This window comes from Vombatus ursinus, unplaced genomic scaffold, assembly GCF_900497805.2.
Source record: "Vombatus ursinus unplaced genomic scaffold, bare-nosed wombat genome assembly UNPS02014932.1, whole genome shotgun sequence".
NCBI classification, from domain to species: Eukaryota; Metazoa; Chordata; class Mammalia; order Diprotodontia; family Vombatidae; genus Vombatus; species Vombatus ursinus.
Window position 1 is genome coordinate 8,711,790 of NW_020954710.1, and position 21,842 is coordinate 8,733,631.

Here is a 21,842-nt window from a genome sequence, read left to right on the forward strand (position 1 = left end):
TGTTTCTAAAACTGAAATTCTTAAGAACAGAAATTCTTAAACTTTTCATGTATCCTGGGCTCCGGTAGGCAGTTAGTCTAGGGACCCCTTCTCAGAATAATATTTTCAGATGCATCAAGTGAAATACATAGGATTAAACAGAAAACCCAATTATATTGAAATAAAGTTATCAAAATGTTTTTGTTTTTTTTTTAAAAAAAACAAGTTCACAGGCTTCCCTCACTCCTACAGGTCTTTAAGAACCTCTAACTAGAAAAAAGTCACACATCCTCTTTTCTAAACCAATTGATCCTCTGCCCCAGGACCTAGCACCCACAGAATGGTGCTATCACTGCTAGAGTTTAGACACTTTAGGGGTCCATAGGTTTCACCAGTCTGCTAAAGGGGTCTAGGACACACCAAAAAGTCATGAACTCCTGGGATGGCTGAGGGTATCAATCACCATTTATCAATTTGTTTCCTTGGGAAAATGCAAGTTTCAGATGAACTTTGTGAACACATCCTATTGGTAAGTTAGAGACTGCCTGAACATCCCTTTCTAGTCCATCTTCTCTAATGACAAGCGCCAGCAGCCTTGTGGTCATATGATGAGTGTTGCCGAAATCACCTCTGAAAGAAGTCAGTTACCCTTAATTAGGTGCCAACATTGTGCCCAGAAGCCAGGAGCTGTCCTAGCCGAGCTATTTGTATGGAGAAGAAACCTTTCCTAATAACTGACATGTATTTACAAATGGTTTACAGGTTTACAAAAGGTTTTGCCTATATTATTTCATTCAATAGCCAGTTTTCTCTACATCATTTTAATATAACACATGCATGATTAAGCATACATGTCAGAGCAGCATTGAATTTCTGCCTCAGAGGGGCAGGATAATAATAACGTCTTAAGCCAGGAATGGGTCCCAGAGGGTGAGGCAGCCAGAACCAGAAGCCTCTGCTGCTACTGGGGTCACTATGGAATCTAGAAATCAAACTGTCCAAGGGCCTTCTATCAGAGCTGTGTCCTATGACCAAGGTCAATACAATCACATTCTAGAAGAGGCAAACAGCTACCCCTTCCCTTGGGAAGATGGCTGGAAGACTTTCTGACGTGTCCCTTGGAAACCCAATGTTATTAATAGAAGAATCTAAGCTCGTGGTTGATTCTGTTCTGACCTCTAAAAGAGGGAGCTGATGGCCTCTCCTGGAAGCCCACAAGCCACACAGCCCATAAGAAACAGCATTTTTGTCTGCTAAGGGTTGGGTACATCCAATTCCAATGGTTAAGGTGATCAGGACTTCTGGGTACTCACATTAATTAAAACTACAAGGGAGAGAGTCACAACTACTCTGTATGCCGGAGTCTCTTGAAGACAGCCGTGTTCCTTTAACAGGAGGGGGGGGCTGCAGTGTCACCTGGGCTAGGGGCAATGCTCAGGAGGAGGTCAGCGCCCCTCGCATGACCCGGCTCTCTCGGGAAGAAAGTGCTTGGATGTTGCCAACATGGGATTGTGGCCTCACTGAAGAAATCAAGCCAAAAGAGCAGGGTGATTAGAATGGGTTCACTTATACATTCTAGCAGCCATTACAGACAGCCTGGTCAACAAAGAAAGTCACCGCTTCAGCTGAGTTGACACAATTGGGCTTGTTTCTAGAGTCAACATTAACTTGCCCACTCTTTGCCCGGGATTGCCAAGAGTGAATCTCATAGCAAAAAGGGGGACACCTTTCTTCAATGTGCTGAAGCTTGAGCAACAGAGCATCCTCCTCTGCCACCAGGTGGCATGCACAATACATTCAGGTATGCCCAGGTAGGCATCTCTTTGTTTCTTTCCCCTTTGTACAGATAACTGCCATACTTGAGCACTTGGAAGAACCTCTATTTAACATAAGTAACATGGCGTATTGGAATAAAACCTGCCCACTTGGTGCTGACCCCTGCTTCCCAGTATTATATAGGTGACTCATCTGCTCACTGCCAAGCCAGAACTTGGTAAGCAAGGGAATCTGAGCCCCAGTCCAGGTTGATACGGTTGGCAACACTAAATTGCTCCACAGAAAAGGATGTTTCAGGCTCCCACATATAAGTAATTATGGATAGGTAACAACCTAGAGGAGAAATAGGAAGGAAGGAAGGGAGGGAGGAAGGAAGGAAGGGAGGGAGGGAGGGAGGGAGGAAGGAAGGAAGGGAGGGAGGGAGGGAAGCAGAAAGGAAAGGATTTCCTTTTCTTCCAACCCCACTCAACTCAATCTTCTACACAAACATGGCAGCCACCAGAGTGAGCCTGGCAAAAGAACTAGAAAGAGTGGCCAGAGAGGGAAAGGGAAAGGAGAAACCACTTCAGTGGTATCTCTCCTAGAAAGACTATGTGGTGTAAGAGTAGTAATAGCAACTGTTTATGTAGTGCTTTAAGGTACACAAAGCACTTTACGTATGTTGTTTCATTTGGTGTAGTGGATAGAGTGCTCTACTTGGAATCAGGAAGGAAAACTTGGATTCAAATCCTGCTTCTGAGGCTTTCTGTACACTAAGGTCGGTTAGGTCCCTGTGAGCCCCAGGCAGCCCTCTGTGCAGTGTGCCTCAGGCGAGACTCAGATGTATCAATTGGTGTATTGATCGATCCCAAAAAGTTGGCGAAATTGAAATTGGCGTAAGTAAAACAAGTTTTCATTTTAAGATTGTTCATGAATATGAAGGGGAGTGGGGTGGGGTGCCACTTACCTTTTTACTCTGGTAGTAATCACACAACAGAGAATAGGGGAGGGTGCAGAGGGTAGAAAATAATATCCCATATGTTATGCATAGTGATAAAACCACATAGATATTCCTGGAGAGTGTGGCAAGACCTGTCCCCAATCCAAAGGCAAGATAGGCAATGAAATACAGGGTGCGAATGCTGAAGTATTCTTCTAGCTTTTCTAGCATTGCTACAAAACAGAGAAAGATAGTGAACCACCACAGAAATCATAAAACATCCCATGATCTCCTCAGCCCAGTTCCCACTTACCTTTCCTAGACTATTGCATATCATTCCCTTTCACTTTGACTGTAGCAGTCAAACTAAACTGCCTCTTATTCCTGGTACTTGACATCTCACAGGTGCCTGGAACACATTCCCTTCTCATCTCTGACTCTCGTTAATCCTCAGTTTCCTTCAAAGCATAGCTTAGCTGGTACTTCCTACACAAGGCCTTTAATGTCCACCCCACACCCCCTTGAAATGACCTTGTATATTATGGGAATTTATAAATTCCCCATCCCCCAGTAGAAGGTAAGATCCTTGAGGGCAGGAAGAGTTTCAGTTTTTTCTTTTGTCTCCCTAGCGCCTGACATAATGCCTGGACCATATGTAGTAAGTAGTTCTTAATAAATGCTGGTTAGATTGAATTAAATTGAAAGCATTAGATGATTCACTTCATTCAGTGGGGTAGCAGTTTTTTGAAAAGCTTACTTCAAATAAGAGCCGACTGCCACAGCCCCACTTCCTATTGAAACCTCAACTGCTCAAAGTTTTTGTACTGGGAGTCACAGAAAGAAACAGACTGAGACCAAGGCCGGCTTTCCCCTCGATGCTGGCACTGCAGAGGTGTCAGCCCTGAGGGTCATCAGTGGTTGAATGGCCTTTGGGGTCTAAGTGTAAAAAGGACCATTTATATCTTTACCGTAAACCTTGTCACTGCCTTCCAAGAGTCCTATGCCTTCTCCATTTGTAAAAATTAGGGTACCCTGTCTATTGCAAGTAGTAATGGGGTCACCAGTTTTATAATATGGGAACATCCCTTATCAACTTCATGTCAAGTTCATTTTTCATCTTGTCTTGATGAGAATCCTCAGCAGCAGTTTTGCATGCAGAATGCAAACATTAGATTTTATAAGATTTTATTTTATTAGGTTTTTTAAAATATATTTATTACTTTTCTCTACCTGCAAAGACACTTTGAAGAAAACTTCCACCTCCATCTATCTATGGGATCAGTGTTTGATTGTGCTACCTAACAAGGGAATTTTTTTTTTGTAGGTCAAAGGATTAAGATTTATTTATTTATTTATTACAGGATTTCAAAAATACATTTACTTTATTGGAATGTATTTTGAGAATAACAACATACTTTATTACAATGCATTTTAAAATGTATCCTATTAAATTTCATTTGTAATGTACCTACTTTCACGGTTGTTTAATCTGAAATAATTCAGAAGTGTCTCAACAAAACTAAAAATAGAGAACTGCATGTGTGTTCAAACAAATCATTTAACATAGAATGGTCTTCTATCAAACTTTTCACTAAATGAAAAATATTTGCCCCCAATAATACTAATTCATAGCTATAGTAATATAGAACATAATTTTGAAAATTTAGTACTGACAACTCATTTATATAGTTTTAGTCTAGATTTCCCACTGATAGCAGCAGGCAAAGTTTAAAACAACAAAAAATGTTGATAGTCTTTTTTCAAGAGGAGACTGTTTAGAAAAGGTGTTAAATCTATCATTTTAAAGTTAAAGTGAAATCAGTACAAAAGAAAACTGTCAAAAGAAGCTGTGTCTTCTCCAAATGGTCTGGAACGTTTAATAAACGGCACAAATAGACCTACTGTTAAAGTGTCTCAGTGCCCAGCTAAATGTTACACAAAATTTCAAAAATATCTGGAGCCTAACCTTTTTGGAGGCAGCTAGGTGGGGTAGTGGATAGAGTAGAGTGCCAGTCCTGGAGGGAGAAAGACCCAAATTCAAATCTAGCCCCAAACACCTCCTAGCTGTATGATCTTGGGCAAGTCACTTAACCTGCCGGCCTCATCTGTAAAGAAAGGTTAACAGTAGCACCTAATTCCCAGGTTATGAGGATCAAATGAGATAATATTTGTAAAGTACTTTCCTCTCTATAAATGTTAGTTATCATTATTACTTCCTTTTGAATAGATTATCTATATAACTATCTACCTATCAATCTATCTATTGATATGCCATCCTTATTGCCTCTGTTTGGCATTTCAAGCCTTTTGGAATACAGTTCTAAACCATGTTTCTAGTCTGACCACTTGTCCTCCATTTCAATCAAACTGCTACTCTCAACACCTTTCAATTGACTTTCCATCTCTCATCTCCTTGCTTTTGCAGGGGCTGGCTCCCATGCCTGGGATACTCTCCCTCCTCAACTCTACCTCTTGGGGCTCACTAGCTCTCTTCCAGGCTCAAGCTAAAAGCTGCCTCCCATAAGAGAGTTTTCCTGAACCCCTCCCCCACCCCCAGTTATTAGGGTTTCATCCCACCCTCCAAATCACTTTTGCATATTTGTATGTTGACTCATCTGTGTCTGTGTTTTCCCTGGGAGAATGCAAGCCCCTTGGGGGCAGGGTCTGCTTTACTCTTGTCTTGGGTCTCCCCAGCACCCAGCACAGTACCTGGTCCATAGCAGGCAACAACAAACATTGTTTGGGTCTCGTGGTTGCACTGAATACCTGAATAGAATGCTGCGCTGAATGCATAGATGCACATCCCCCAGCATCCCATGGTGACTCCAGCATTATATTTCTGATAGTCTTCTGAAGTGTGAGGGGCTTTGGGGTTCCCTTGGAAGACCACCTCACCCATAAAGTCCGTGTAGAAAAGCAGCATGCCCTCAAATGAGAGCCACCCTATGAGAAAAGACACAAGTAGAAAAAGCTTCTGATAAAGGAACCCTACTCTCTCACCCTGTAGCTAGGTAACGCAGTGGATAGAACACTGGGCCTGGAATCAGGAAGACTGATTTAAAAATCTGGCTTCAGATACTTACTAGTTGTATGACCTTGGGTGAGTCACTTAATCTGTGTTTGCCTCAGTTTCCTCATCTGTAAAATGGGAATAGTAACAGTACCCACCCCCACCTCCTGGGATTGTTGTGAGGATCAAATGAGATAATATTTGTTAAGTGCTTAGTACAATGCCCGGCACATAGTAGGCCCTTCCCCACCACGTCACACGGAGAAGGGCTTCTTATGCCCATCTGTGTATCATTAATTATATAGTACTGCCCCTTTCTCACTCCCTCTTCATCCAATGCCTTCATTTTGGAACATGCAAATGGTGAAAGTCCATGAAGATCTGTGCAGGAAGTAGAGATATTTAGGCAAAAGAAGAGAAAGGGAGAAGGGAGAAACCACTGTCTCAAGTACTTAAAAAGCTATCCCATAGAAGAGGGATTCAACAAATGTGTAACCACTGCACATAAGATACTGTTATGAGAATTTTTGTATTTTATTTTATTATGTCATTCCTCCTGGAACCTTTGGCTAACTGAAACCTGTCTCCTGTTCATATTAACCTCACCTAGCTAAAATTCTGACTCATAGAATGATAGTATTAAAGGAGGACTTTTTGACATTCTTGAGATAAGAAACCAAAAGGGAGTTGGAGCTTCCTAAAGTGATTTATGTAACTATCTGTGGAAGGATTCTCCTGGCCACCTTTGGTTATCTTTGTGACATATAAATCTCCTCCTCTCAATCAGTCCATTGTGAACTCTCTCAATGTAGTCAGTTTAATCTGTAACCTGATTTAGTTTACCCATAGAATATCTTTAATTAGATTTGTTTCCTTAGGAGATGGATGAGATACCATTTAACTAAATCTGTTCAATTTTATGGTCTAAGAAGATTGAATTGCTATACATAAAAAAAAATTTCTTCCTCTGAGGTAATTTTTGTCTATAAAAAGCCTTGTTAGAATCCTAATCTTGGTTTAGGGTTATTTTTCTACCCCTTGAACCTGTGCTTAAGCATATAAACCTAGGTTTTTCACCTAACTTGTACGTTGTGACAGGTTTATTTGGCAACAGTAACCTACCACATGAACCTGAAGGGAGATATTTTTCTTTTTCCTATAACAAAATATACATATACATACAAACATATTATATGCATATATATATGCTCTTAACATATATACATATCTGTTCAGCTATTTATTTGTTTGCATATTTGTTTGTTTATTTATTTATTTGCCCCAACTGGGGATATTTAGGATGGAGAAGAGAAAACATGTCCCCCACTGGAGAAATGAACATAAAGTTGGAAGGGATCTTAGAAGTTATCAAGTCCATTAAGTTATTTTACACATGAGGAAACTGAGGCTCATAAAGGTTATGTGACTTGCCCAAGGGAGTGGGGGGAATTGGTAGAGGGACATGATAGTTGTCTTTAAGCATATGAAGAACAGTCAATTGAGATAATATTTGTAAAAAGTGCTTAGCCCAGCAGCTGGAACATAGTAGGCTCTATATAAATGTTTATTCCTTTCCCTTCCCAGTCAAGTGGAAGGAGGATTCAGATTTATCCTGCTTGGCCCAGAGGAAATAATGGGTAGGCACAACAGTGAGCAAATGTTTGGGTTTGATGGCAGGGAAAAAAAAAAAAAACAAACGAACTTCAAAATAGTAAGCTATCAGAAAGGGGAACGGGAGTCCTGAAGAGGTACAAGGACCCAACTCCCTTGAAGTTTTTGAATAAAGGCTTTAGGGTCACTTATCTGGGATGATGCAAAGAGGGTTGCATGGCTCAGGTGAAAGGACTTTTGATGGCCCTTCCAGCTCTGAGATTTGGGGATTCTTAAAAATTTTCAAATGCTAGGCAACTGATGGTGCCTCAGTGTATAGAGAACCAGGATTGGAGTCAGGAAGACAGAGTTCAAATCCAGCCTCAGACATTTACTAGCTGTCCGACCACGGGCAAGTCATTTCACTTTATCTGCCTCAGTTTCCTCAACTGTAAAAAAAAAGCTATATGCAAAAAAATAGCAAATATGCAAACAAATAGCTGAACAGATATGTATATATGTTAAGAACATATATATATGCATATAATATGTTTGTATGTATATGTATATTTTGTTATAGGAAAAAGAAAAATATCTCCCTTCAAGTTCGTGTGGTAGGTTACTGTTGCCAAATAAACCTGTCATAATGTAGAAGATAATAGCTCCTGCCTCATAGATAGGGTTGTTGTGAAGACCAAATTAGGTAACATATGTAAAGCTCTTTTCAATCCTTAAAGGGCTATATAAATGCTAGCTCCTATTAAGTGACTTGCCTAAGGTCATATAGGTAGTAAGCATCAGAGGGGTGAACTGGCTGTTTTAATCTGCAAGAGGCCAAAACATTTTATTTTTATTATATTTTTATATGAATGTCTTGGGTACCTGCTTGTCATCTCACACACTAAAGCTGTAGCTCCCTTGCCCATCTATAATTGTTTAATATTGGTTTGGCCCAAAGCAAAAGTGAAAAATAAAAATAAAAATTTATCATTGATTCTTATACGTCCTACTAATCAACTTAGGAATAGGTACCTCCCTCTTAGGGACTCAGAAGGGGCAGGGGAACCTGGAAATGGAGCTGTATTGGTTTCAGACTCACCCGCCTCTTAATTTTTTCATAACCTTGCCACTCAACAATGACACTGTACCATAGTTTCAGCTAGCTACTTTGAAAAATTAGTAATAATAATGGCATTTATATAAGTATTTAAGGTTTCCAAAATGGTTTAAATACATATATAATTCTTCAAAACAAGACAGAGATAGGTGTTATTATTATTATTATTCTCATTTTATATATGAGGAAATTAAGGCAAGCAGAGGTTAAGTGACTTCTCCAGGGTTACACTGCTAGTTAGTGACTGAGGCAAGATTGGAATTCAGGTCTTCCTGAATTCTATCCAGTATTCTATCCACACTATGCCAACCAGCTGCCTAAAATGATTTAAAGGGGACCTTCTGGAGATGGTGCCTTAAGAAAAGTATATTCAAAAGCAGAGGACTTGGATTCAAATCCCAATTCTGCCATTTGCCACCTGTGTACCTCTGAGCAAGTCAGAGGTCTCATCTTCCTCATCTGTCGAATGAGATTGGACCAGATGGCCTCTGAGACCCTTCCAGCTCAAAATCTACAAACCCATGACTTCTGAAGTCTCTTCCAGACCTAAATCCCATGAACTCCAGAGAGTAACTTTAATGGTAGGACTTTCCATGGGGGGGGGCCACCTTGAACATCATCTTTATGGTCAGGACTTCCCCTTTCTTCCTTAGCCATGATGCGGTTAGCACTCACCCAGGAAATGGTTGATACAGAGATTTCTAAGAGCTTTCGGCATATGGCAGATGGTAGAACACAGACGCCGCATGGAAAGTGACTGCTCCAAGACCTCCCCAGAGCCATTCAGCTCACTCTCATATTTGACACCGTTGAGTAAAATATTAGCAACCTGCAAAGAATAAAAGCACAAAAATCAAGCAAGCGGTGAGACTGTCCATCATCACAGCCAAAGGATTGACTCATTCGAAGGAAATCAGGAGAAAATGGAGGACGAGGTTAGAATCAGAAGACTGGGCAGAGTGCTCCCAGGGAGGTTGGTGGCCACTTGAGATGGGAGCTCTGAGTTGCAGGAGCACAAAAGCAGGGCTGGGGGAGGACCAGGCTACCCAATGAGTGCAGCAGCCCAAGTCAGAAAGGAAGCAGGTCAAAGCTTCCATGCCACATGTGTGGGAGGGATCCAGGACACTCTATCAGGGATGGGGACCCCACGGCCTCGAGGCCACATGTGGCCCTCTAGGTCCTCAAGTGCAGCCCTTTGACTTCAGTCAAACTTCAGCCTCGAGGCCGCAGGCTCCCCATCCCAGCATGAACTCATTGCTAACAGTTTCAGAGATTTGGAGCTAAAAGGGACTGGAGATGAGAACACGCAGACCAGGTGATGGCTTACGCGCCCTCTAGAGGCCATTCCAGTATTCTTTTGCTATTTGGAAAAGGACAGACCTAGGATGGAAGGATTTAGAGTTGGAAGGGACCCCAGTGTCCAGCTAGTACAACCCCATCATTTTACAGATGAGGAAACAGAGTGAATTATTCAAGGTCACACAACTTGTAAATAGGAGAGCCACAATTTGAACCCAGGTCTTCAGGTTAAGTGACCTTCAGCATTACAGAGAATCAAAGAGGGGAGAAACATTTTAAGTCACCATCATAGTGAAGAGACTAGAATCTATGCTATATAAAGATCAGTTGAAGGAACTGGGGATGTTAAGCCTTGAGGGGAGTAGTGGGGGAGAACCACCATGTTGTTGTTGATTCATTTCAGTCATGTCTGACTCTTCATGACCCTGTATAGGAGTTTCTTTGTGACCACTGGAGTGGTTTGCCATTTTCTTCTCCAGCTCATTTTACAGATGGGGAAACTGAGGCAAACAAGGGTAAGTGACTGGTCCAGGGTCTTCCTGACTCCAGGCCTGGCAGGGTATCCACTGTGCCACCTAGCTGTCTTAAAAAAAGCTTAGAATGCAGGAAAGAGGAATTAAGCTTATTCTGTTTAGATTCTGAAGATAGAATTAAGTGCCTTAATTGGGAGGGAGAGGGGAATTGCAAAGAAAACAATTTAGCCTTTTGATATAAGGGGAAAACTGCCTGCCAATCGGAACTACCTAAAAGCGGAATCAGCTGCCTTGGGCGGTGGTGGGGTCCCCTCATTGGAGGGCTCCAAGCAGAGGTTGAATGACTCTTGTTGGGAACATGGTAGAGGGCCTTCTTTTACAGGGAAGGGTACCCACTGAGGTCCCTTCCAAGTCTGAGGTTTTGTGACTCTTTGAGATGATGATGACAATAATTATTATTGTTGTTGCTTATAGCTAATATTTATATAGCACTCAACAAGCACTGGGCACATCCCTAATCACTTTGCAAATATTATTTCATTTCATTTCATCTTCAAAACAATCCTGGGAGTTAGATGCTTTTTTTTTTAAATCCTCATTTTACAGATGAGGAAACTGATGTAAACAGGTCAAGTGACTTGCCCAGGGTCACACAGCTACTACGAATATGAGGCCAAATTTGAACTCAGGTCTTAAATCAACTTAAGAGTCAGCAGATATTGGGGAGGGGGGACTACAATTTAGAGCTGTAAGGGAATTTAGAGATCAGCTAATCCAACCCCTTTATTTTATGAATAAGGAAACTGGGACCCAGAGAGATGAAGTGTTGTCCAGGGTTGTATTTCTACTTAGGGGCAGAGATAATTTACAAACCTAGGTCCTCCTCCGTAAGGACCATGCCTTTATCCACCTTGGGACATGCAGTGTTGACATTTCAAATTGGCATCCAGACACAAATTTTAGTATGAGCCTTTGTATCATTGTCATACTTGGGGTGGCAGAGTTTATCAGTTACTGCAGGGTCATTGAATGCAGAACCATGACCTTGGGTCCCTGAAGGTCAAAATCCATAAGAAATCACTGCTTCACATGATCCCTCTCCCTCCCCCATCCCCATGGGCTTCCTAACTATTCCCAAGACTCAACATTCCATCCCTCAGCTCTGGACCTTTGTCTAGGGCATCTTCCAGGCCCAGAATCCTCTCCTTCTTCTTGGAACCTCGAACTTTTTTCAAGGCTCACCTCAAGCCCCACCTCCTCTTTAGGTACTTGCTCAAGGTTATATCCAGTGGTTCAAGGTCATATCCAGAGGCAAAATAAAACCCAGAATTTAGTTTGTGTTCTTGTCTCCCAGCCAACAGGCACTTAAATAGAGGTTGACCTCTTCTGAGAGTTGCTTTATCTTCCTGAAAAAAGACCTCAACTCACCACCCTTCCAAGCATCGCTCATTTTCTTCAGGGACTTAATGGTAGGTACTTGAGATAACTGATTCCTTCAGTCTTTATATGTAGGATTCTTAATTTTTATCTCTTGGGGTTACTGCCTTTTCTAAGACCTTGTGATGTCATTGGTCTTCTTCGAGAACAAAGGGCAAATAATAAGCCAAATATACCCATGGTCAAGATATCTGATGGTCAGCTCAAGAAATAAATGAAGGTCCTAAAATATTCCATCACAAACCCAACAACTTTTCTAGGGTATATTTCCTTTACTGGCGTTCTCTTCAGATATGCCAGCATTTTAAAGGTTGATCACTTTGCCCTAGGCCCTTTTACCTCTACATTCTCCTTCAGTGTCTTAATCACATCCCAGAGGTTCAATGATCATCTCCTTTAAGACGATTCCCAAATCCAGCCCCACACTCTTTCTTGAGTTCCTTGAGTTCCTTGATGCTGAACATCTCCACCGGATGACCCATAGGTGTCTCAAACTCAACATGCCCTAAAAGGAACTTATTTCCCCCAAATCTATCCCTCCTCCAATACTCCCCATTTCTGTTGAGGATGCCATCATCCTTCCTGTCACCCACCTTCCTAACTCTGTACTGATCCTTAACTCTTCTCTCTCCCTCCACATCCCAATCAAATAAGTCATCAAGTTGCTCCTATATCTCTCCCCTCCAGCTCCTTCCTCCATTCACAAAGCCTCTATCCAATTTTAGGCCCTCATCACCTCTCACCTGGATAATTAACAACAATAACAATAAGCATTTCTATAGCACTTTAGAGTTTGCAATGCTTAAATTTTATCTCATTTTATCTATTATCATAGACTACTAATTCATCTTCCAGACTCTAGTCTCTTTGCTCACCAATCTATCCTCTATACAGCTGCCAAATGAATATTACTAAGACACATCTCTGACCAGCTGGGTCACCACACTTTAGTGGTCTCCCTCTGGTCCAAAAGATAAAGTATGATTTCTTCCTCTTGGCATTAGGAACACAATCCCATCCTAATTTCATTTCTTTACCTTCACTAACTCTTCAACTGCCAGCCATCCCTCTCCATGATCCACCATGTTCTGGCATTGTGCCTCCATGGAAGTGGCCTCTCCAGTCTGCTCATTCCCTCCCCTCCTGCCCAGTGGTATCCTAAGCTTTCTCCAAAGCTCCCTGCCATTAGCACTCTCTCTCCCTTATGAAGGAACTTTGAATCACTTTCTGTATACTTTTCACTTACTCGTTTATGCATTTGTAAGCTCTTGGAGGGCAGGAACTATTTCAATCTCATTTCTGTTTCCCCAGAGCATAAGAGTAACTTGCTTATAGTAGACTCATAATAAATGTTTATTGAATTATATTCATTTTGGTCATCCAGTCAGCCTGATAAAAGGCTAACACACCTCTAGACAAATGTTGAGCCTGCATAACTCTTTATAGGAGTTTAGGAGTTTCCCATTTACAAGACTTTCTGGGTTTTTTTTTTTACATGTAATTACTAATACCTACTTACAGTATGGCAGCTGCCACTTTATAGACTCGAACAGGATCTCAGAATTGGAAGAGAACCCAAAGGTCATCCTGTCCAACCCTTTTGAACAAAAATTCCCTCTCCCGCTTTATTTTGAGTTGTCTGATGGATCATAGTCATCCACTGATAATCAATAATCCACTATCTGAGAGAAATGGCACAAGCTACTCAGCGAGAATATGAAACTGGTGGGAAATTAGCATCAGGAAAAGCTAAGAGGACAATTTTAGTCTCAGTCTAAGATGGGATTCTGCTGGCTCAGTTTCCCCATTTTGTTCCTTTGAAAAGGAAAATTACCCACCTGGCTATTCCTGAGTCTGGCTATGCGGTGGATTTGATACTGCATGGTTGGAAAACTGAATTATCTGAATCCAAACAGAGCTAAGAATGTTTTATCCTGTCATATTTGAGCTCTAAGTTTAGTCCCTGCTTTATCCTTTTATAGCAAATTTCTACAGTCAGAGCAAGTGGTCAGTAAAAGATCAATGCAAGTGTATGAGATCTTGCTGTTTTGACCTGAATGTGCAGTCATTCAATACCCCCAAACAACTGAAATTAAATCAGAAACATCTTGTGTTTGGTTTGGGAAAGAGAATTTCAATGATAATTGAAGTGAAAGTCAGTCTTCTTGGCAAATTCATTTGTGTAACTATTGAACCCAATGATGGAAAACTTCTACCTGCCAAAGTGTTACTTAAACTTTAGAAAAAGCAACAAAATCAGATAACCCTGCAGGTCAAATGTAAATGATTTTAATGGGGCTCTTACACCTTTACATCTCCCTATATCTTGGCCCTGCAGTCTTTTCTGTCAGATGTCTTCCAGACAACAGGACATTCACCTACAGTTAGTAGCAAACAGCGGGTACCAGCCAATGTCCCTCCATCATCCCCAGGATGCAGCCTGTCCTCGGTTCCAGTCAACCTCTTCTTTGGGACTCCCTCGAGGCAGTGACAGCTCTACACCCCTTGCCAGCAGGAAGCAGTTTCAGAAGCCAAGACCTTCGTCCCTTACCCCAAAAGAATTTGGGTCCCATTTGTTTGAGGGGGGAATGATGGGGATGGGATCTGAACCCCTAAAAGGAAAAGACCATGTCTTTGGGATCTGGACCCCAAAAAGGAAAAAACCTGGACTTTCCCACCTGGCTAAATCTCTGGAGTTCACCTGAGGCTATAATTCCCATATAAACTCCCAATCTCCCAGTTCTGTTCTGTTACCTCTCGATAGCCCCTGGTCACTTCCCACCCTTAATCCTATCTAGACTCCATTCTCCCTAGTTCCCTTCACCCCAGCTTACTGGCCACTCCCATCCAGATCTTCCAGTCACCCCAGACTACTTGGCCACTCCTGGATCCCTCCCACAGTCTTTCTCTATATAAGGTCCATCTTGTCTCCATTAAGATGGTAAAATCTGGCCAAATGCTCAGATTCTTAAAGTCTAGCCAAATGCTGTCCTGACAGAGAGGGGATCCCTCAAAGTGCAGGGTGAGATCGATATAAGACTTTTGGGACATGGCCAATGCAAGGGTTTGTTTTGCTGGACTATGCATGTTTGTCATAAAGGTTTGGTTTTGTTTTTCCCAATGGTAGAGGACGGGAGGGAGAGAAAATTGATTTTTAATTGAAAAAAATTTCAATTACAAAAAAGTAATGAGGTGCTTTAAACTCCATTCCTCTTAGCTGCTGAAGGAGGGCATCGACTTTCACACCCCATAAATTTAACCTAGTTTTGGTTCCGGCCTCTCCACTATACCCAACAGTTAACGGGCCAAACTTCCTTCACTCAAGGACTGGCAGGGAGGAGGAGCCTCACTCCTTCCTGTAGCAGCTCATGCTACTTTCACAGCCTCATAGAATTGTGGAGGCAGAAAAGACCTCAGACGTTCTCTGGTCCCACCCAACTCTGAAAAATGAATTCCCACTCTACTATGCCTGACAAATGAGCCTGCAGCCTCTGCTTGAGGCCTCTCATGAAGGGAACCCACTACTTCTTAAGGCAGCCCTTCACTTTTGCACAGCTCGAATTCGTAGTTTTTCCTAATATCGAAGCTCATTTTTCCTCTTTTTCAAGTTCCATCCATGCTTCATCTGCAGTAATTCCTAAATAATAGCTCTAGTAGATCATGTTCACTAACAAATGCTGTTAGATCTTCCTCTCCCCTCCCTTTATTTGCTCTTACCTGTTGACTGAAGGTCACATTCCTTCTCCTGCTACTTTCTGGACAACTTCCTATTACAGCATCTGGGATGGCCAATGTCTGAGGCCTTTTCAGAATCCCAGATGATCGAGGCTTTGGAGCATCCAAAGAGCCCACCCTTAACGTATCTCCTTCTGGCGCACGACTTACTGAGACTGCCCCTCTTTCCAGAATTCCATTTTCTTGACAATAGAAGCCATCAGGGGCCCTTGGGAAGCTGACACTGATGGTCTGCCTGGGTAAGCTAGCGGGTAGGGCCAGGTAGTTATCATGCCCCGCAGTAAAGCAGTCTATGAGTACACTGTCAATATTAGAAGTTCCAAAGGAAGAAGCAAACTCATTAATCCCGGTCAGAGAATTGTCCCGGCTGATGAAGCTGCCATATTTGGGTGTGAGAGGGCTGAGAGGAGAAATAGGGCTGGTAAAACTGGCATATAAATGAGTTGCATTCTGAGAGCCAAGATTGTCAGTGGTGCCTTCCTCGAACAAAACAGGGGGAGAAGGAGGAAGAGGAAGGCTTGGGCTCTTCATCACAGTTTTCTTCTTGCTAAAGGGCTTCAGGGGCCTCTCTGGAATGCTGATGAGCGTCAACACTGTGGTGATACTCAAGGTGACAGAAGTAAAGACATAAATGACTCGCAGCTGCCCCCCCAGGGCTCTGCCGAAACTGGTCTTGTCCCAGTTTATTCCTCCAACGACATATCCAAAGCCTCCTCCAAGACCTGATGAGAGAAATAGGATTTAAATACCTTTCCTTGCCAAGGAAGGAAGAGGAGAAGTGGGAAGGAGGGGACAGGAAGAGAAAAGAAGAGAGGAGAGAAGAGGAAAAGAGAGGAGAAGAGGAGAGAGGAGAGGAGGAGAGAAGAGAAGAGAAGAGGAGAGGAGAGGAGAGGAGAAAAGCAGTGAGAAAGGAAGAAAGAGGCAGGAAAGGAAGGGTTGGGGAGGAGAGGAGAAAACAGTTTATATTCCTTATGAAGTCAAAGGTAGAGGGAAAGGTCCCATGTATGTAAAAATATTCACTTTTTGTGATAGCAACAACCTGGAAATAAAGCAGGACCACATCATTTGGAAAATGTCTAAACAAATGGGAGGGTATGAATATGAGCATGGTTTTGTTGTTGTTATTCATTCGTTTTCATCATGCACGACTCTTACTGACCCTATTTGTGTTTTTCTTGGCAAAGATACTGGAGGGGTTTGCCATTTCCTTCTCCAGCTCATTTTACAGATGAGGAAACTGAGGCAAAGAGGGTGAAGTGACTTGCCCAGGGTCACACAGCTAGTAAGTATTTGAGGCCAGATTTGAACTCAGGAAGATGAGTCTTCCTGCTTCCAGGCCCAGCACTCTGCACACTATGGTGCTGCCTTACAGCCCCAATAGAGCATAATATAGAGTCAGAAGGTCCTGAGTTCAAATCTGGCTTTGGACCCTTCCTAGCTTTGTGACCCTGGGCAAGTCACTTAACCCTCTTTGCCTCAGTTTCCTCATCTGTAAGATAAGCTGGAGAAGGAAATGGCAAACTGCTCCAGTATCTTTGCCAAGAAAACCCCAGTGAGGTCACAAAGATTCAGACATTACTAAATATGCAAAAGAACAACAAATTGGCACAAATACTAATATTATATTAGCATATATAATACTTATAATAGTAATTATATTATAATAATATATATTATTTTTATATAATATATTATAATAATATATAATTATATTATAATATAATATAACTATTATATCCTCCAATAGAATGTAAGCTTCTTGAGGGAAGAGACTTTCATTCTGGTTTGGAACATGTTAGGTGCTTAATAAATTCTTGTTGGTTACCTCAGTTGACGATCAGAAATTTTGGTTGATTTATGTATGTGTAATGATACCATACCCTTGATCTTGGCATCCCCCCACCAAGTGATTCATTTCTATGTCCATGAATTCTGAAATTTCTTTATCAGATCTTAACCTGTTGTGAGCCTACCTATCCCTGTACCCTGCAACCCTAATTCTTGTTTTTTGTCTTCACCACAACCTCAGCGCTCTATCCTGTGCCCTCTTCTCTTCTCCCTCTATATTACTTCACTTGGTGATCTCATCAGCTTCGATGCAGTTAATTACTATCTCAGTGCTGAAAATTCTCAAATCTACCTATCTTGCCCCAACCCCTCTGCTGGGTGACCCCCAGCCTCACTTCTCCAGAAGCTTTTTAAGCATCTCAAACTAAATGACCAGTATACATCTTAAACTCACTGTGTCCAAAAACCAAACTCATCATCTTTCCCCCCTAAACCCTCCCCCACCTCCCTAACTTCCCCATTGCTGTCAAGGGCATCACCATCCTCCCAGTTCTTCAGGGTTGTAGCCTCCGAATCATCCTGGATTCCTCCCTATCTCTCACCCCCTCCTCCCACCCAATATTCACTCTGTTTCTAAGACCTGTTGATTTCATCTTTGGAACATCTCTCAAATGTGTCCCCTTCTCTCCTCTGCTGCCATCTTCATACAGATCCTCATCACCTCACGCCTGGACTATTGCAATAGCTGCTGGGGGGGTCTGCCTGCCCTAAGTCTCTCCCTACTCCAATCTACCCTCCATTTAACCACCAAAGTGATTTTCCTAAATGCAGGTCTAACTATGTCACCTCATACTCAATGCTTGTCATCTTCATGATCAAATACAAAATCCTATGTTGGGTATTTAAAGTCCTTCATAACAACAACTCCTCCCCAGTCTTCTTAGGCTTTTTGGTTAATTGAATGAGAAATCAAGGCTCCAGATGCCTCTGTGCCCAGGAAAGTGACCAAACAGTCCGTTATAGGGTGCAGCTGAAAAAATGCTCCTGTGAAAAAGTTTCTGAGGTTGGCAATGTAAATACTCACAATGCACTTTCCATGCCTATGACCCCAGGAAGGGAGTTGGGGACTTGACTCAGGAATCCTGGGAAGAACGCGTGTGGGACTGAGTAGTCCATCATGATGTGTTTGATAAGCTCCCCAGAGGAGCCTAATTAATTTATGGTAACTTCTCTTGGAATAGCACCAATATAGAGAACTGATGAGTTTGCTAACCTTTACATCCATCCAGGTAGAGGGGCCACACAATTGGAGATGAGAATATAGTTGCAGTTCTTGGTAAGCTTCGTGAGATGGAACAAATAATAACAAGGATGCTCTCCAGGTGGGAGGTATAGCCATGTGAGAAGAACTGGTGTATAGATTCAGAATATTTATTCTGTAATTGCTATTGCTAAGGGAATCAGACTATTTACTGGCCAGTTGATCAGCAGAATAAAATTCCCACTTCAGACTGGACCACCTCTATGTTAGAAGGTTTTGTTAATCTGCATAGTTTTCTGGCTATTGATTGGGCTGGAGAATCAAGTATGTTTGAACAGTCACGTTTGTCTCCCCCTATACTCTATTGCTTTCTGGGCCCCATTTCAGGGCAATACCTAACCCTATTATGTCACGTGATAAACAGTTATTACATCCAGAATAGTTCTTGTTATCTCATTGTTTTGTTGCATTTTAATGTATTAAAAGAAAACAGAAAGTGTCCCATATATATAGGCAAGGCAATTGCGGTTAAATGACTTACCCAAGGTCACATAGCTAGCAAGTGTCAAGTGTCTGGTCTGAGACTGGATTTGAACTCAGGTCTTCCTGACTCCAGGGTTGGTGCTCTATCCACTGTGCCACCTAGCTGTACCTCCTCCATATTTTGAACCAAATAAAATAATATAGCTTACCAGTGGTTAGCAGATATAAAATCGAGATTCTAGGATTAATCTAGATTTTTGTTTCAAATAATTATGCTGAAGAAGACAAAAGGTAGGGGATTAAGAAATCATATTCTCTCTAGCTTAAAACCCATTCCAGACTTTTCTTTTTAGGAATATGGGGAAAACAAAAGCTAAGGCCTTGGTGATTCAATGGATAAAGTACTGAGCGTGGAGTCAGGAAGACCTGAGTTCAAATCTGGCCTCAGAAACTAATTAGTTGTGTGACCCTGGCAAGTTACCTAACCTTAATTTGCCTCAGTTTCCTCAGCTGTAAAATGGGGATAATAAACAGCACCTACCTTTCAGGATTGTTGGGAGGATCAAGTGAGATAATATTTCTACGGCATCTGCCCCATAGTAGGTGCTGAATAAATGTTTATTTCCTATGCTCCACCCACTTTGAAATGGAATGGGGGGGGCAGCTAGGTGACATAGTGAATAGAGCACCGGCCCTGGAGTCAGGAGGACCTGAGTTCAAATCTGGCCTCAGACACACACTACTTACTAGCTGTGTGACCCTGGGCAAGTCATTTAACCCTACTGCCTAGCAAAGAAAAAAACAAAAAACAAAAAACAAAAAATAAACAAACAAAAAAGGAAATGGAGTGGGGACAATAACCAAATTTGTCATGTCTTGTTTAGATTCTTGCCTTCCCCATCCCTGGAATCAAGCGTCCTTTAAGCTGCTCAGGGGAAGGGCCTTCCTCTGCTATTCAGAAGGTATTGTAATGTTGACCACAGGAAGGTAGACTTTCCTTTCAATCCTTGATGGGGGTGGCGGTCCAGGAGGGAATTGAGAAGTGACTATTATTCTAGAATGTTAACCGCAAATTCCATTTTAATACATCATGATACTTTTTTCCTGTGAAGGAATCCTATAAAATTTACCTCAAATCATCTTGGGGGAGACCTGTGTTTGAGGGCAATGAAGAGAAAGGGGGGGGGTGCAGTTTGGACATTTTTCTCTCTAAGTTAGCAGTGACTGAGCTTTAGAACAATTGTTAAACAAAATGGTTTCAGCAGAGTTGTATTTGAAATAAAGAATATGGTGTTAATTTTTTTTACACTTGTTAGGTATGTAGCGAAGGAATTCTTCAGCTATGATTTAGACTAAATGGTCTCTTCCAACCTAAAATTCTGGGATCTAATGTTTTCCATGTTAGCCTTTAATATCCTTATTAACTATAATCATCCATCCAGCCTGGATACTTTTGGACATCTTGCTATCTTTTCACTGCCCCTGCTGTCCTACATGGAATAACCCCATATGGCCCAGAGACCATTCCTCTTTTCCCTGGGTGAGTTAATCTGTTCAGCTCAGACCTCCACTCAAGCTGAGCTTGATTGGCTACTGAATGAATATAAAATCACCTAAAAACCATAGATAACTTGCCCCAGACCATGCTTTATATCCATCCATTCATCCATCCATCCATCCTTCCATCCAAGACATCTTGGGCCATGTCACCATCCATCCTGCCACAGGAGTACACCTCCTTGTCCTACACATACCCTCTTTTCATCTTTTGCTCTGAAAACAATCATCAAATCAGTACTACCATTTCTTCTGGAAAGAACAAGAAAACCGATTGTCCTATCTCCCTACTCGCTGTTCCTGTGACAACCCCCCAGCCCCCAGATAAAACCTCCCTTCCCTGGTCACCCCTCTTGCTGTATGTCTCTGGAAATCTTGAATTTCCTTCAGAGCTTGGTTCAAGCATCACCTTCCTGCCCCCATCCATTGAATGCGGTCTTCCCTCTTCCAAGTCGCCTTGTATTTATTTGGTACATAATAGCTCCTTTTTTGTTTCTTTCATTTCTAATACTCTTCACCTTAAAAGTATTGTTCATTTGGTCCAGATCTGATTTCATCAGTATCAGGAACTAGCAATATTGAAACTCCCTCTGATCCTACATGTTTCGGAGGCAGATCTTAAATCCAAACCCTCCTGAATGCAAAGTGAGCCTGCTAAACACCTGCTGTCTCTCATTAGAAAATTCTTTGTTTGGTCCAGACCTTTTATTTCATTGGCATTTCCTCCCCGTGAGTAAACTCCCTCCCACAAAACCGATCAGCATCTGCTTTGTGACTTACAGACTGAGAGAGCTGTCTGGACACACTGAGTCAGGCTGAGGAGCTTTCCCAGGGTCATCTAGGCAGTATGAGTCAGAGGTGGGACTTGAGCCTGGGGCTTCCTAACTTTGAGCTTCTATCAACTATGTTGTACTGCCCCTCCTGCTCCATTAGAAGTATAAAGATGTTAAAATAAGCCATGTAGCTAATTCTTTTCCTTGACCTGAAGAAAGAGTGCTAGATTTGGAGTCGAGTGTTGAACTGAAATCCTGTTTGACCTTGGGCAAGTCACTTAACTACTTTGTGCCTCAGTTTCCTCTTCTGTAAGACGAGAGGGTTGGACTTGATGTCTTCTTGGACATCTTCCAAATTTAAGTCTATGATCCTGTGACCTATAAATGGGCTCACTCTTCTGGGCATTCTGTGGAACTCAATCGCTGCAAGAACTTTGTTTTCCCACTTGGATTAACCTCTTTTCTCATCTGCAGGGCAGCTCCTTCCACTGGTGCAAATCACCATCCCTCTCCACCAGACCACTAAGCATTGTTTTCATCCCCAACTTAGGGACAATCACAGGATATTAGAGGCCAGCTAGCCTAACAGGCAGCCAAAACAGACTGTTCTCTTCAATTCCTCAAATAAATGATCCCCTAATCTTT

General features: G+C 42.1%; 1 protein-coding gene across 2 annotated transcripts in view; it reads right to left on the reverse strand.

Moving 5' to 3' along the window:
- Positions 1-21,842, reverse strand: part of SLC45A1 (solute carrier family 45 member 1) — a 45,240-nt gene that overhangs the window by 3,299 nt on the left and 20,099 nt on the right. Inside the window, exons 5-9 of one of the 2 annotated variants that reach the window (XR_003567490.1) lie at positions 15,318-16,057; positions 9,067-9,220; positions 5,441-5,617; positions 2,702-2,907; positions 1,293-1,499 (exon numbers count right to left, since the gene is read on the reverse strand). Coding sequence is in view for 1 of the 2 variants with exons in the window: in XM_027843814.1 (XP_027699615.1) it covers positions 2,702-2,907; positions 5,441-5,617; positions 9,067-9,220; positions 15,318-16,057 (1,277 nt within the window). In the remaining variant the exon portion in view is untranslated. The remainder of the gene's footprint in view (positions 1-1,292; positions 1,500-2,701; positions 2,908-5,440; positions 5,618-9,066; positions 9,221-15,317; positions 16,058-21,842) is intronic. The other variant, XM_027843814.1, reaches the window with a different exon arrangement.